The sequence below is a fragment of the Argentina silus genome, assembly GCF_951799395.1.
Source record: "Argentina silus genome assembly, chromosome: 9".
Classification (NCBI taxonomy): domain Eukaryota; kingdom Metazoa; phylum Chordata; class Actinopteri; order Argentiniformes; family Argentinidae; genus Argentina; species Argentina silus.
The window spans coordinates 12,744,939-12,759,539 of NC_139663.1; the positions used below are offsets into that span (position 1 = coordinate 12,744,939).

Sequence of the window (14,601 nt, forward strand, 5' to 3'; positions counted from 1 at the left end):
TTGTCTGTAGCCACAGTAATGTTAAAGCTACACACACATTGCACATGCACATACACACGATGACTTGCCTTTTACCATGGGAACCCTACTCACACGTGATGTGTATAAATAGTATTAATAAAAAGAGGAAGACAGTATGTATTTCCAAGACCTGACTGACCTGCAGTAGACTCCCTTAGTGAACCTCTCCATTATGGGATCTGAGATGATGGCTGATGATGGATGATGACCTAATGCTCACATGATGGTGAAGTTTACACTGTTATTATCACCACCACCTTTGCTAAACAGACAGGACATCAGTGTCACTGCAGCTTAGACGCCATTTGTCTTTTCTTGGTAGTCGGTGACTGTACATGAGGCTTTCACAATGTTATACGTCATTCTGGAATTCATGTTTTGACCACCCAACACCGAAGAGTTGGGTGGTGAGACAGAAATCTATTGAAACAATAATTAATAATAATTAATAATAATAATCACCCCCTTCGATAAATGACCTACACTAATCTAGCCATCCTGTTGAGACTTGACATTGCCAACAACCTCACCTAAATATATCGACTTCATTTCTAAGTGTTGCTGAGAGCTGTAATGACCTCATTGGTTCAGTAGTGTGAATCAGTCGACGCTGGTGGAGGTAGAAATCATGTGTTTGATACCATTCCTTATTCCATTCCACACGTTACAACAAGCCCGTCCTCAGATTGCCTCCCCTGGTGTGAATAGATGATTGTTGTGAGTATGATTCTAGCCATATAATGTATTTGACATTTCAATGTCCCTTACCATCATTAAATAGAGCTTTAGAATTCAAGTTGTTCCTTCTAGCACAAGTGTTCCGTCTGAGACAAAACCTTGGTTTGCTCAACACCAATAAAACGATTATGAAAGTTGGCGTCATACCTGGTGCCTCATTGTATATTCATCACGCCGTACTCTGAAAAGCCCTGTATTTACAGGACCATTGTGTTCATGGTGACAACACCGCTAATATGCTCTTTCTTTTCTATGCCAGAAAAATTGCCACACTCCAATTCAGCACACCTTTTTTATTGTCCATAACATTTGTCTCAAACAAACGTTTCATTCAGAAATACGTACATAATCTATTGGTGTCATATTCACATATTTTACATTAATCATTGCGGTGGTACAGAAGACAAGAAAAAAACATGACTAGAAATGAGTGCATCTGTTACACATCTTCAGAGGATATTTCAAAAACGGAATTTGTAATGATAAACAAAAGACAAAATCATTTGCAGACACAAAACAGAACAAAGAAAGATAAAGGTAGACCTTTTTTTCCCCACACACAAACTCTGAATATGTCAGTGATTCTCTTCACTGTGTATGAGTCATAAGACAAGGTCTCTTAGCTCTGAAGGGGAGACAACTGGCCAGCAGAAATATTAGTGTGAAGGAACAATGTCTTACACAAGAGTTCCACTTAAAACACTCAGCCTTGGTGGGTTAGAGAAAAGGACACAAGGCCAGTTGAAAATGACTAATACCGGTCCTCTTACGCTTCAATGACTAATACCGGTCTACACCACTTGTGCAACAATATATTTCTCCTATACTTTGGGTCCCATAGACAGCATGTATGTATTATAAATGTATAGGTACACATTGATAACATCCTCAATTTGGGAGACATTGACCTCAGTAGATTGTTTTTACCCACACATTCCAGTGACATAATGGGGGTAGTTTGCCATTTTGCCAGTGGACAAGGGTTCATGTATATTTTGCATTGCTTAAATAACAAATAAAAACACAAATGAAAAACCTTTTACATATTTCATTGTAACAGGCAAGTTATTATGACCGTGTGAGTAACAAGAGAATAGAAATTAATAGAAAAGGAAACAATGATGGATATATTTACGGTATTGAGAAAGTATAACGTAAAGTAACAATTCATTATGTAAACAATTGTTGTGAAATGTAATGCTTGACATCAACTACAGATCCAAGGTAGTCTGAACAGACTTCATCAACTGAAGACCTTGTGAGATCTAGACAGGCTGTGTCCAGCACAGCTAACAGTGAGAGCAGGGTTTATGGCCCACCATAGGGAGTTACACTAACCATTACTTAAATCTACTGGCTCTGTAGTAGTAACCCTGTGTCCTTCACGACATACACACATATGTCCTTTGAGTGTTCAGACAAGGCGGCTCCTTTTTCAGCAAGGACAACTCTGTCTCTTCACTTCACCTCACCTCTTCTCTAACCTCCCAAGCAGACAGATTCAGCCTCTTTGTGGTCCACCCCTTCTGGTCAACAGGTATTTATTGCTTGCTCCATTCAGCTGTGTTGCAGCTTCATCTTCATGTTGCCTGCTGGTCTGGATGGCTCTTTAGCTTGTGGAACTTCACACTGTCTAGCTTCTCAAACCTCTTGCCACAGTGTTCACAGGTGAAATTGTAGTGGGCCTCGGGGGTGTGCTTCTTCATGTGCCAGTTGAGAGAGGCCCGCTGGCGGCACTGGTAGCCACAGATCTCACACCTGCAGCACAGAGGGAGAAGTAGAAGAGGGTTGAAAGGAGAGAGACAGAGAGAGAGAGGAATGAGAATTAAGCATCAATGTTTTGTTCATTCCATTGAGGTTTAGTTTTGTAGGGCAAAATCACACAATACTATACAACTTTCTATATTCAAAGAGAATCTATTGAGACTTACTGCAGGGGGGTCTCCCCAGTGTGGGTGCGCCGGTGAACCTCCAGGTGATTCTTGCGTTTGAATGACTTCCCACACGTTTCACAGATGAAGTCTCGGACTCCTGCACATATGTATAGAGAGGTATAAAGATTAAGATCTTGAACACGAATTCCAATTGTGTGTGTGTGTGTGTGTGTGTGTGCCCACCAGAGTGGATGATCATGTGGCGGTGCAGGTGGTTTGATAGATAGAACTTCTTGCCACAGCCTGGGTGAGGACACACCTTGGTCCTCCCTTTCCTGTGAACCAGATTCACATGGTTCTGCAAGGAGGAAAAAGAAGAAGAAGAAAACGTATAAAAACAAAGATGAAACAGTCAGTCAGTCATAGTAATGTGATCGTAGTATCTGCATTTCCATTCTCTTGACTGAGCTTGATAGGATTGTTATGGTCAAACGGTTTCCTTGAATACCCAGGGTTGAGTGGAAACAGCTCAGAGCCCATTTACCTGGAAGCTGCTGATAGCTACATAGACTTGACTGCAGCCTTCATACGGACAGTGGAACATCTTGAGCATTCCGTCGGCTTCGATGATGGGACCTCTCCTGGTCCTCTTGGATCTGTTGCAGCACAGAGAAGAACAAAGGCTGTGGTTACTCTCCAGCAGGGTTTAAAGGAGGAGAGGTTGGGGATTGATTGGAGGTTGATTCCTTCTTTGTCTTATGATGACTGTTGGATAGATGATTCACTTACTTAAACAAATGTATTTGTTGTAAGTCGCTTTGGATAAAGGCGTCTGCTAAATGCCATAAATGTAAATGACAGCAATCTTGCACAGGAGGTATTGTTTTTGTTGTAACCATCATATACATACACGTGAATAGAATAGAATGGTTTCTTAAAGACATATCAAATTAACCTAAAAAAACACCTTCCTCTTCTAAGTCCCTTCAGAGACCTGTTGGCCATAGTTCTCCATGCTGCTCACTCACCTGCCCAGGCCCCTCTGCAGCTCCCTCTCATGGGTAGGCTCCAAGCCATGAGACTCAACACTGGGCTGGAGAAGCTGCTTCTCACTCAGATCTATGGAGGACATCACATCACTGTCACTAATCACTGGAACAAAACATAGGCTGTGGATGCTAACATTGTCATTTAAGAGTATACATGGTTTGGTGATAAGCTTCCAAAACAAACAGAGCATATCAGTGAATGAAAACATGGTCTGTCTGTATGATCAAAAGCTCTGTGAAGTCAATGCCACCATGGTACCTGTGATGGAGTCTGCGTCCGTTATCCCGAGGTCTGCTCCCGATTGGCACACTTGGTTGTAGGCCACACCCTCTATGACTGTGCAGGTGACCTCCTCTACGTCTCCGCCCCCCATGTTGAGCTGGATGCCCTCGGAGGCCAGGGCCTCGTAGCTGGGGCCCGTGATGATGATCAGCTACGAATGAGTCCGGCATAAAAGGTATATGAACAAGACTACAAGAAGGTTGTGCTTTCAGGGCCAATAATGGTCCTCCCTGAATCATGGTTAAAAGAGCTTAGAATTTGGGTAAAATTCAATAGACAAGGGATGGTGCTCGTAAATATAAAAACTCAAAGCACTGTTGTTTTTCTATCAAGTATACAAACCCCCATCCCCACCCCAATATTCTACTAAAGTAAATAAGGACAGCACTGAATGGTATTTTCGCTGCTGTGTTGATCCAGATTCATTGCCATACCTGAGATCCCTCCAGAGTCCCGCCGCGTTGGTCCGGTATCTCACAGCTGGCCACCACAGTCCGTAGTGTCTGAGAGTCAAACAGCTCCCCATGCCCTGGGACCTGCATGGCGGACGGGACAGTGTGGAGGTCGGCCTGAGGGCCGACCCCGACGGTGTCACTCAGCGTCTGCGTGCCGTCATCATCGTCTGCTTTGTCTAGTCGGTCAGTTATGGACGCAGTCACGACGACACACTCGTAGCCGCCATCTTGTGCCGTACCCATTCCCTCCCCTCCATCTTCTCTTCCGTCGCCTCGGTCTCTTCTTAGATCCTCGGCCTCCTCCAGTAAGTGGCCGTCCTCCCCTATAGTGTGGAACCCAGCCCCTTCGTTGTCAGACTCAGGGACTTGCTGTCTCTCCGTCTCCATCACCACCTCCATTTCCCAGACCGAGTGATGCCCAGAGAGGGACTCTGTCAGTGGGGTATCCCTGGATGGCACCTCCATACCTGGGAGTTGACTGAGAGCTGTGGCCTGCTCTGCCTGATCCATTGTCACCTGAGCTCCGACATCTTCCAAATCCTCTCCAGCATCTAGGAAAAGGAAGGAATCAGAAGTACTGAGATCAGTGTTCACTAGCGTATAATATAACATCCATGGCTACATACATGATAACTCTGATCCTGTACAATTCAAAGCCTAATAAGCAGCAAGGCTTTTCTATTTAGAAACCATAGTCGCTGTTTGACCCACCAAGCACGTCATCACAATGTCCCTCTACCTGTGAGCTGCCTGTGGGCATCTGTCTCTCTTCTCCTCCTCCTGGTCATAACACCACTGGTCTCATCTGCCTCTGTGCCTCTCTCTTCTTCCTCCTCCTCTTCCATCTCCCCCTCTGGCTCTGACTCGCTGGCCCCCCTCGGTGGCGTGGACAAGTGTTGTACAAACGAATGCTCAGCATCACACTGCCAGATAGCAGAGGTGGAGAACCCTGGTTGGGGCTCCAGTGCGCGGAGCTGAGGCTCATGTGGGCAGGTCTGCGAGTGGTCCTGGTACCAGGTCACCAAGCTGTGGAGGCGGGACACTCTCTCCCTTTTCCCTGTAGGTACAATGAATCATCAGGGGGGGACGGGGACGACTACCAAGTGGGCCTAACTAAATCCTCAGTGTGTGGAGGCACAGATGGAGACTTCAGGTGAAGTGCACTGCTTACCCCTTTTCTGTTTTATGCATAGTTCTTCAGCGGTCTTCTTCCTATCAGCCCAAAACAGAGGATTACAATTATTATGGTAAAATGATGCAAGCTAAAATAACCTTGAGCTTAGAAGGGTGGCTGCTACCTGCTGCCACGTCTAGTTATTGGCACTAGCCCAGTTTGACTCATTAATGGACTGGGTCAGTGGGTGAGGTTTCCTGCAGTAAAGTCGTCTTCACATTTAAATCTGACTGAATGTCAGCAGAGGACGAATGCTAGTCCACGATCCAGGTCCTGGATAATTGCTCGGTAGAGTGTCAATCCTACAACTTCAAATAGACAGAGACATTTGACATGAAACAGACATACCCGCCGTATTTTTGCTGATATCTCTCCCCGTATGTTGAGTCGAGCAGGATTAGGTACTCAGCCAGCCCAGCGTCACTCAAACTCGTTCGCCGGCGAAGCTCGCTCCAGACCTTGTGAGATTCTCCGAGATAGACTCGTCTCACGTCGTACTTCTTGCGGGACTCCAGGCGTCTTTGTGCGCGGTCAGTGTCTGTGAGCCTCGGGCGGCCTCTACAACGCCTCAAAATAGCTTTTATTTGGTCCCCGGCTTCTTTAGTGTCCAGGGGATCCTCTTCTCCTGTATAAGCATCCGCCATCTTGGCAACAGCTGTCTGTTGTTGTGTTTCTTAAGGATTGCGGAAGCTGTTTGACCTTACAGGAAATTCAACCATTTTTTTTCACGTGCGTCCTAGTTGCGCTGTACATTCACATTTTCAGATTGTATTCATATAATGCGGTGCTTGTCGACACTGTTCAATATTAAATTGTATTACTATAAAACTAAGCCAGTGCGTAAACTTAGCAACTTAAATTGTAGAAAACGTTTTGACAGGCAATGTCAACAAACCCGAACGAAGATATTTAACTGACCACGCGGGAAATTTCAACTACGACTGATTTATCTGTTTCTGCAATAAAAGCAGAAAAAAAGCAAACAGCAAAACGTTGTTGTGTGAAGATAACCTCTTATGCTATTGAGATAGTAATGGCCGATATTTTGACGCTCGTATTTAGGACATTCATTCCACAGACGGGGATATCGAAGGCTTTCAAAATCTCGCCATCATCATCTACATGCAGTACGTTGGTGGTCGGGGAGAGAAGCATCAACCGCTCGCTACTACTCCTTGCGGCGGTGACGGCTGCCAGTGAGTTGGGCCTCAAAGTGTTATTTTTCACCCAGACTCAAATTCAAAGCCTTCCAGGCTCTCTTCAACACTGCATGTCCAACTTCAGCCCAGATCATTTGAAGGTAATTCTAGCAACACTGACTGATAACAGCCTGATAACTGTCAACACTACTTTGGCTCAGACTGTCAAAGTAATAGATGCCAAGATGGTAACTTCAAGTGGAGATGAGGATGAGTGTGCTTCACTCTGAATAATTTAAATTGGTAATTGGTGTCATGACAACTGTTACACTACCGCAACTGCACATTCCTTCTGTTCTATACAGTACAAGTGAAATGGTCTGTACTGTAGAGATGGGGAGGGGACTTTGGCTTATCTCTTGTCACTGTCCTGTGTCTCCTCAGCAGATAACCAGGTGGAACTCCCCTATCTCAGTCACAGAGATGGTTTGCTTATCAGAACAGAACATGATGGGCCCACTGCCAAACTGAACTGTCTCCTGTCCTGAAATCAGAGGGAGAACATGTAGTATTTCTCAGGTCTCAAAAGCAAATGGTTGAGTTAGTTACTGCCCAGGTGACAGCACTGAACAGCATGGAAGGTGAAATATCATAAACTCCCTAGACCCAACTAGCCTAGTTCACCTGACCCACACTCAAACAAAGTCATCAATCATATCCAACAATAAACAAGCACTATGGTTATGACAGAGATGGGGCATAATGGTTGAGAGAAACTGCAAATCCAGTCACTGAGTAACCTTTGACTCACCTTTTGTGTTTTGAATTAGATTTGAAAGCAGCTTGGTTTAAACCTTCTATTCTTTTCTTTTTAGAAAATCAAGTTTGCGTACCCCAGGACCATGGAGGAGTTGCTTCAGGAGGTGGCCTGTCAGCATGAGTCCTCCGCTGTGTCTGCTGTGCCTCCATCCCTGCTTATAGTTGATGGACTTGAGGGCTACCTCCGCAGTGGGGCTGGGATGACCAGTGGCTTCCAGCAGGGGCAGCAGTCCTCTGCTGCGTTAATCTCTGCCCTGCTCTATGACACGGCTGCATTCCTCACCCAGAGTCTGGAGCAGAAGGCCACAGAGGTGGGTCTAGCCCCCTGTCGGGTCATCACCTCCTTTCAGTCCGAGTGGGAAGGACACCCAGGAGGGGAACCCTCAGCTCCAGACCCCATCCTGTCAGTGCTGGATCGGTACTTCCAGGTCCGGTGCACCTTGGACCGGGATAACAGTTCTGGCTTCTCTGGAGCGGGACTACAGGACGTGTGGCATGTTTACCTGTCTGGGACGGGCATCACAGAGGCCATCTGTGCTGCTGAGGGTCAGGAGGAGGAGGAGAAAGAGGAGGAGAAGGACCCAAGACTGGCACGGGAATGGCGTCTGGTCATTCGCCTCAATGGCTCGATGGAGTTTACAGTGGTTTGAAAATCCACCCAATGACTTACCAGCGGGTGAAGAGGAAGAACGCTGCTACTGTATATTCAACTGTATATTAAACAAAGATTGAGATGCAAGGGAAAGCGTTATCTAATTGCCAAATTACACTGATGCGTTTCTGCTAGTTTTGAGAGAATGTTAACCAGTTCTTCTATAGGTACTCACCACGGAAGCATTCAAATCCTGTAAATCTGAAGCCATGCCCCTCCACTGTGGTACGGAAGTCAAGTTTCCCCATTGACCCTCACTACAAATAACTTACCGTTTGTCACTTTTGACATTCACTGTTGTTGTTTCAATAAACTTTTTAACGGGTTAGGGGTGTCATTATCAAAATAGTTAGCCGTCATCACCTGCACTATAGTTAAAAGACAATTGTACCCCACTGGAAAACACATTGAAAAACCCCATTGGAAACTGCACTTCTGTAACCCAGTAGAGAGGTGTGGTCACTGTAGAACGTCACTCTGAGGATCTATTGCATGAACTCATGTGCCTCCCCTGGCATCATGGCATTGGATAAGTCTAATCTCCAGCCCATGCCTTGTTGTCTTATCTCTCCTACATGCTGTGACCTCACATTCACCCACTCAACTCACTGACAATGTAAAGCCATGTCACCTGCTGTCCACCCGCTTGCTGTGTGCAGGGGCTTCCATTTGAAACAACGAGAGTGGCAGTAACAGAATGGCGCCTATTCCGCTTGCAGTTCGTTCGGCAGCCATCTTTTTGTTCTCACCTGGAAGGACCCCAAGAATGAGTATTTAGTACACAGTTTAATGAAATAAAAGTTTTTAAAACATCCATACAAAATACACTAATATATTGACATAGTATGCATGATATTGACCCTTTTTAAAAAAAATGTTTTTATTTTTTAAATTTCTTTTACTTTTAATGAAACAAGAATTGGTCTATACACTGAGGGTCAGTAAATAGGGATTATCACCACAGTTGTAACATATAAAGAAAGACCTGAGAAAGTATTTACGATGTAATGTTGAAATAACTACAAAAGCAAATGGGTTCAATAGAGACAAATAGAAGATATTCTAAATAAATGTACATGAAATTCTAAATAAATGTTAGAAGAAACATACATGATTGGTGTCTTTAGCCTAACTAATTCAGCAAAAGGACAGTAAAGCATTTTAAACATTATTAAGCTATGTCTTTGTTATACAATACCGATAAAGTCTTGTCAGTCACTTAGTTACAATGTTCTAAACCTCATGTTTTCAAACTGTGAGGGGAACTGTGTTCCATATCTTCCAGTCACAATAACGATGACAACGCCACCTCATCTCTCTCTCTAAATATCTACAGTAGGCCACAACATATGAGGGATTTGCCGAAAAATGCTATGTTAAAAAAAATATTATGATGTCAAATTCTATTTGCTTATTCAGATAGGCCTACTGTAAACAAGGTGAGCCACCATGCCTTGAATATTATGGGCCAAATTGAAATCACAAATGAAAAATGGAATAATCACAAATGTAGCCAAATAAGGGAGGAACCATATTTCTAACAAGAGATAGAGATGTTATTCACATTGTTTACAGTTAGTTTTCACAAACAACTATGGTCTCTCAAAAATTTATCAAAATGCTTTTACATTCAACAAGGTGGCAACTAAACAGACAGATGGAAACAAACTTTAGTTATGTCAATTGTTTACAACCCTTTACGATCTAATTACCTAACCACTTCCCTGCACATCCTACAGTGCATTTTTGTTCACGCAGTTGTTGTGTGATTAGGGCACGGCTATATCTTGGTGAAATGATTATTATACTGTACAATATTACAACAGATACAATTATATTTACAAATAAGTGTCAATGTACTTTTTTTTTAGTGAAAAGATGCAAAAATAACCTCATTATTTTACCTACAAGATACTGGATACAATGATCTTAAAATATAAACATTTGTTTTGTAATATCAGCTTTGGAGTGCAATAACAGCTGCCATTTGTATGAAGGGGTTTCGTACTACACTGGGGAGAAGGAGCTTCTGATGATGTTGGTTTGTCTTTTACTATATCATTTTTATGAGAGTACATCCTTGCTATACAATTCACTGGCACGAGAAAGGAGAGTCAATGTAGAAGCTTCGGCCAAACATCCCGATGGCCTTCCAATGTCCTTTCACTGTTCCCCAGCTACTCTACATTGGACCTCCGAGTCTGAGTTCATAGTCTGTTCAGTGGCTTTTCTTTCAGTCCTCATCTAGCGTGGATGGGCTGCCCTGCGAGTATGGGTTGGGGTCGTTTGTGTGCGGAGGGGATCTCGTTCTTATACTCGTTGGTGAAGATAACCCCCTTCCCAATGTCATCGATCCGACTGGAGCTCATCGGGCTGTAATCCATGGAGACGCCTGAGTCAGCCACCGCCATGTAGGTGTACCCAGGGCCTTTGGGGGGCCAGGTGTGGTTGGGGTACTCAAAGCTGGACTGGGACGAGAGGCGGCCCGACCCGGAGCTCTGCTGGAGGGAGCCCAGATCGGAGCGAGACTCTGAGGAGGATTTACTCCCCGAGGCGAAGAGGACCTGCAGGGGCATGGTCTCCTCCAGGATGTCGTCCAGGGGTTCCTCCCCGCTGGGGTTGCGGGTGTTGAGGGTGACGTAGGCGTCGTGGGACTCCAGCAGGGACGACTGGGAGCGGGGCGCAGGGTGCTGGTGGAGAGCCCGGAGCTGGTCCATCAGCCAGTGCTCGTGGGATGGCTCCCTCCACCTCTCCATCAACGCTGAATCTACCTTTCTCAGCCTCTTTTCCTCCTCTCCCTTCTCCTCTCCCTCGTCGCCCAGGCCCTCAGAAGCCTTGGGGGGCAGAGCGGAGCTGGGTAACGGGGGGCCCAGGCTGACCTCAGAGAGGACCTCCAGTGGGGCGGCGAGCTCCTCAGAGTAGATGGAGGCTGGTCTCAACCACAAACCTCCGCTGCTGTTACCCAGCCACTCCTAAGAACAGAATGAGAGGAGGTTCAGTGGTCTGCACACTCTAACCACTACTGTAAATCACAGATTAATATTAATATACCCATCATATTGGCCCTAGGTCACATACAGTATTAGGATTAATATACCCATCATATTGGCCCTAGGTCACAGATTAGGATGAATATACCAATGGTATTTGCCCTAGGTCACAGAGCCGGATTAATATACCCATCATATTGGCCCTAGGTCACAGATTAAGATGAATATACCCATGGTATTTGCCCTAGGTCACAGAGCCGGATTAATATACCCAAAGTATTGGCCCCAGATTGGCCCCAGGCCACAGATTAGTCTACACTTACGCCATTTCAATATCGATATGTATCTTCAAGAATGTACTGTAGTTATACAGTATAGATATTGTATTTCATACAAGGTAGTAAATGCTTATCAGAGAGTATTTCATTCTGTATCCCAAGGCTGAGACTGATTTATTAGATTTATTTGGCTCACCTGAAAGTCTCCTCCATACACAGTGAAGAGACCTTGGAACTTGCTCTCTGGAGTGGGAATGTGAGGCCAAATCTTCTTCAACAGAAACCTGGGGATGACAGTGATTCAGAGGCGTTGCATAGTTAATATATACCACCACTGATGATATGTTTCCACATGCATTCACCAACAGATGTTGGCAGGTTGGTTTAACGGTCCTCAAAGTTTCACCTTTCATGTTGGGTCTAGTATATCAGACCCGGGTCCAAATGTATTTGAAACACTTTGAATGCCAGAAGAGCAGGGTTTGCCCTTTTGGGAAAGTTCTATTCGTTCCATTACACCAGGCAAACTCAATCAAACACAGCTATGTATTTGAAATGATTTCAAATCCTATTTGAACCCAAGTCTGGCGTATATACAGTGTGTAGTGAGTAATGAGGAGGATATGGGTGACTGACTGACCTGCGATTGGACAGAAGCACAGTGAGGGACAGCAGGGTGAGGATGAGAGAGATGACGAGGCTCAGAGACAGGATGAGAGGGTCCAGGTCTGGAAATAAGACAGCACAGCGACAAGGTCACACCAGGAAGAAAGTAGAGCTAACTACAGGGTCACAAGGAAGGGAAAACAATGATTTTCCTATGAATTAACTGGATGAGGTTATAAGAAATTCTTGTCTATTCCTATGAAACAATAAAGACTAGCTCTCATGACAGGACGATGATGACCAGACTAGACCAAGCTCATCAATAGGGAGATGATTTGTGATTTGTGTTGTGATATGCTGTGAAGAGAGACTAACCCCCAGGCAGTGTCTCCATCAGTACCGGGTCAGTCCAGGTGCTCCAGTAGCCGCTGTAACTGATGCCGTCCAGTTTGACACGGACACGCACCTTGTACTTGGTACCTGGCTGCAGACCTCTCAGGATGAACTCTGAGCCGGCTCTCACCTCCTCCACCTGGACAACGGAGAGAGGAAGACAACGTTAACGTCCATTGTCCAGAGGAAAACAGAAAGAGAGGATAGTGCATTGTCATCCTTGCAAAGAGCATCTTCTGTGGAATGATAGCCTACACAAATCATTTTAAGCCAAAGATATTGCATAACAAAATAGAAAAATAACATAACATGATACAACAACAGAATTGCACAGTTGTTGACTAAACCACCCATACAGGAGCGTGAGTTGGTGAGGTGTGTGTGTGTGTTGCCATACCTGAGCCATGGGGCTTCCTGCTGTGGTGTAGCTGACCTCGTACATCATGCTGTCGTCCATGTACTTGAGACGAGGAGGCAGCCAGTTCACCTTCAGCTGGCCCTGCTTCCCTGTACTGGCCACTGTCAGGTTGGCTGGTGGGTCTAACAGGACTGATACACACACACGCACACACACGCACGCACGCACACACACGCACACACGCACACACACACACACACACACACACACACACACACACACACACACACACACACACACACACACACACACACACACACGTGCATTATGATATGTGTTTTAAACATTGAAAATTGAGAATAAACATACAGTATAGGCCTAAAACACCTCGATCCCCTATACCAACTACAGAACACTATCCCCTAACAGTTGTGGTATAAATTCTAGAACATTGTATCCCAGTATCCCATAACAACTCACAGACAAGCTCGATGAGGAGGCTGCGATTGTGGATGAGCAGCCCATCTCGAGACACCCGGATGTCAAGGGGCACAAAGAACTGGGTCTGAGACAGCTTGCAGAAGTACAGTCTCTTACCACCTGCTGGTGGTAGGGCAGTCACAGCACACCTACTGCTGTTCTCATTCCTGCACAGGAGGGAGATGCATATGTCATCTTTAACACTCTTTGGTATCATATTTGAAGTTAAGAAGTTGATTTGCATTCTTCATCAAATTAAGCTGAAATCCAGGGTGAATCCATAGGGCTATAACCAAACTTTATTATCAGTCATTGAGTGGACTGTTAGCACAGTGACTCACTGATATGCGTATGTGAATGTGTACTGGTCTGCAGAACCTGCCCTCTCCTCATCCTCCTCCCAAAGGCAGGTGAGGTCCCGCATGCCCTCAGCAAAGCACTTCGGGTTCTCAGGCTCGACGCGGAGCAGGAGAGCCACTAGGAAGACATGAGGGCAGTGTTGTTAGTGCATTAGCAGGGAAGAAAAGGTTATGGAGGCATTTTTCACTTCGAGTTTGGTAGCGCGTCAGGGAAGTGTAATGAGAAGGTTACACAGGCAGAGAAGTGCGACTTCCATCTTGTTGTTGCTGTATTGGTTTAAAGATGAAATGTAAAATCTGGTGAAACTATTAGCCATGAGCCCCAAAGTGTCAGCTCAGCAAAATAGCTATTGTAATTCCATCTTTAGCTCTATAGCATATACTGAGGAGCAAATGTGACCATATGAGAATAGTAAACTTATTTTGGATGACTATTGGTGAATTATAACTTATTTATACTGTCACTTTATTAAAACGTTATTAAAATAAACTTAAATATAAACTTGGGAAGTTAATGTCTTGATCTTGAAACACAATATATGACGTGAGTGAAAGTGCTGTACTTATTCTAGAAAATGCTGTTGTTATTAGAGATGAGGAAAACAAGTACTTGTAGAAATGTGTCCTACCTTTAGTTTCCAAAGCTTGTGCGTCCTGCGCGTTGGCAGTCTTCTGCGCGCTGAACAGTACACAGAAAACCAACAGCCTATTTAGGTTATCATGTAACATCTTTTTGTTTGCTCTGTAAACAAAGCTACCTATGAGTTCTGTTGTCCTGCATAACTGGTGAGCAACCTGTTTCAAATGGCTGTTTTCTCGTCCTTGAGTCGTGACAGCTTTTTTCTGAGATATCATGGATAGCGCCACACAGTTGCGCGCGTGCATTTCAGGAGATAAGGTGAAAGACAGCCCAAGTGTCAAAGCTGTTTACTT

The 14,601-nt window shown here is 44.8% G+C and overlaps 3 protein-coding genes across 4 annotated transcripts; 1 reads left to right on the top strand and 2 right to left on the bottom strand.

The window, feature by feature from the left end:
- Positions 1–1,044: 1,044 nt before the first annotated feature.
- Positions 1,045–6,256, bottom strand: znf653 (zinc finger protein 653; the record flags this gene model as incomplete). 2 transcript variants are annotated; one of them, XM_083677585.1, is made up of 10 exons in its annotated part: positions 1,045–2,517; positions 2,691–2,790; positions 2,877–2,991; positions 3,178–3,289; positions 3,662–3,752; positions 3,942–4,116; positions 4,400–4,971; positions 5,160–5,477; positions 5,592–5,632; positions 5,943–6,256. In XM_083677585.1, 10 exons carry the CDS (start codon positions 6,236–6,238, stop codon positions 2,340–2,342), a joined length of 1,998 nt encoding a protein of 665 aa, XP_083533711.1. In that variant the 3' UTR covers positions 1,045–2,339. The 2 variants fall into 2 exon arrangements, with proteins under 2 accessions (XP_083533711.1, XP_083533710.1); XM_083677584.1 differs by having other exon boundaries at positions 2,341–2,517; positions 2,953–2,991; positions 5,943–6,238.
- Positions 6,257–6,447: 191 nt separating this feature from the next.
- swsap1 (SWIM-type zinc finger 7 associated protein 1) lies at positions 6,448–8,832 on the top strand. The gene is made up of 2 exons (XM_083676938.1): positions 6,448–6,894; positions 7,609–8,832. Exons 1-2 carry the CDS (start codon positions 6,628–6,630, stop codon positions 8,200–8,202), a joined length of 861 nt encoding a protein of 286 aa, XP_083533064.1. The 5' UTR covers positions 6,448–6,627; the 3' UTR covers positions 8,203–8,832.
- A 141-nt stretch (positions 8,833–8,973) lies between these two features.
- Positions 8,974–14,471, bottom strand: epor (erythropoietin receptor). The gene is made up of 8 exons (XM_083676937.1): positions 14,298–14,471; positions 13,651–13,786; positions 13,310–13,476; positions 12,869–13,020; positions 12,454–12,610; positions 12,113–12,200; positions 11,669–11,756; positions 8,974–11,176 (listed from the first exon to the last, which is right to left on the bottom strand). The coding sequence occupies exons 1-8, from the start codon at positions 14,395–14,397 to the stop codon at positions 10,445–10,447; spliced, it is 1,620 nt and encodes a 539-aa protein (XP_083533063.1). The 5' UTR covers positions 14,398–14,471; the 3' UTR covers positions 8,974–10,444.
- Between the last annotated feature and the right edge of the window lie 130 nt (positions 14,472–14,601).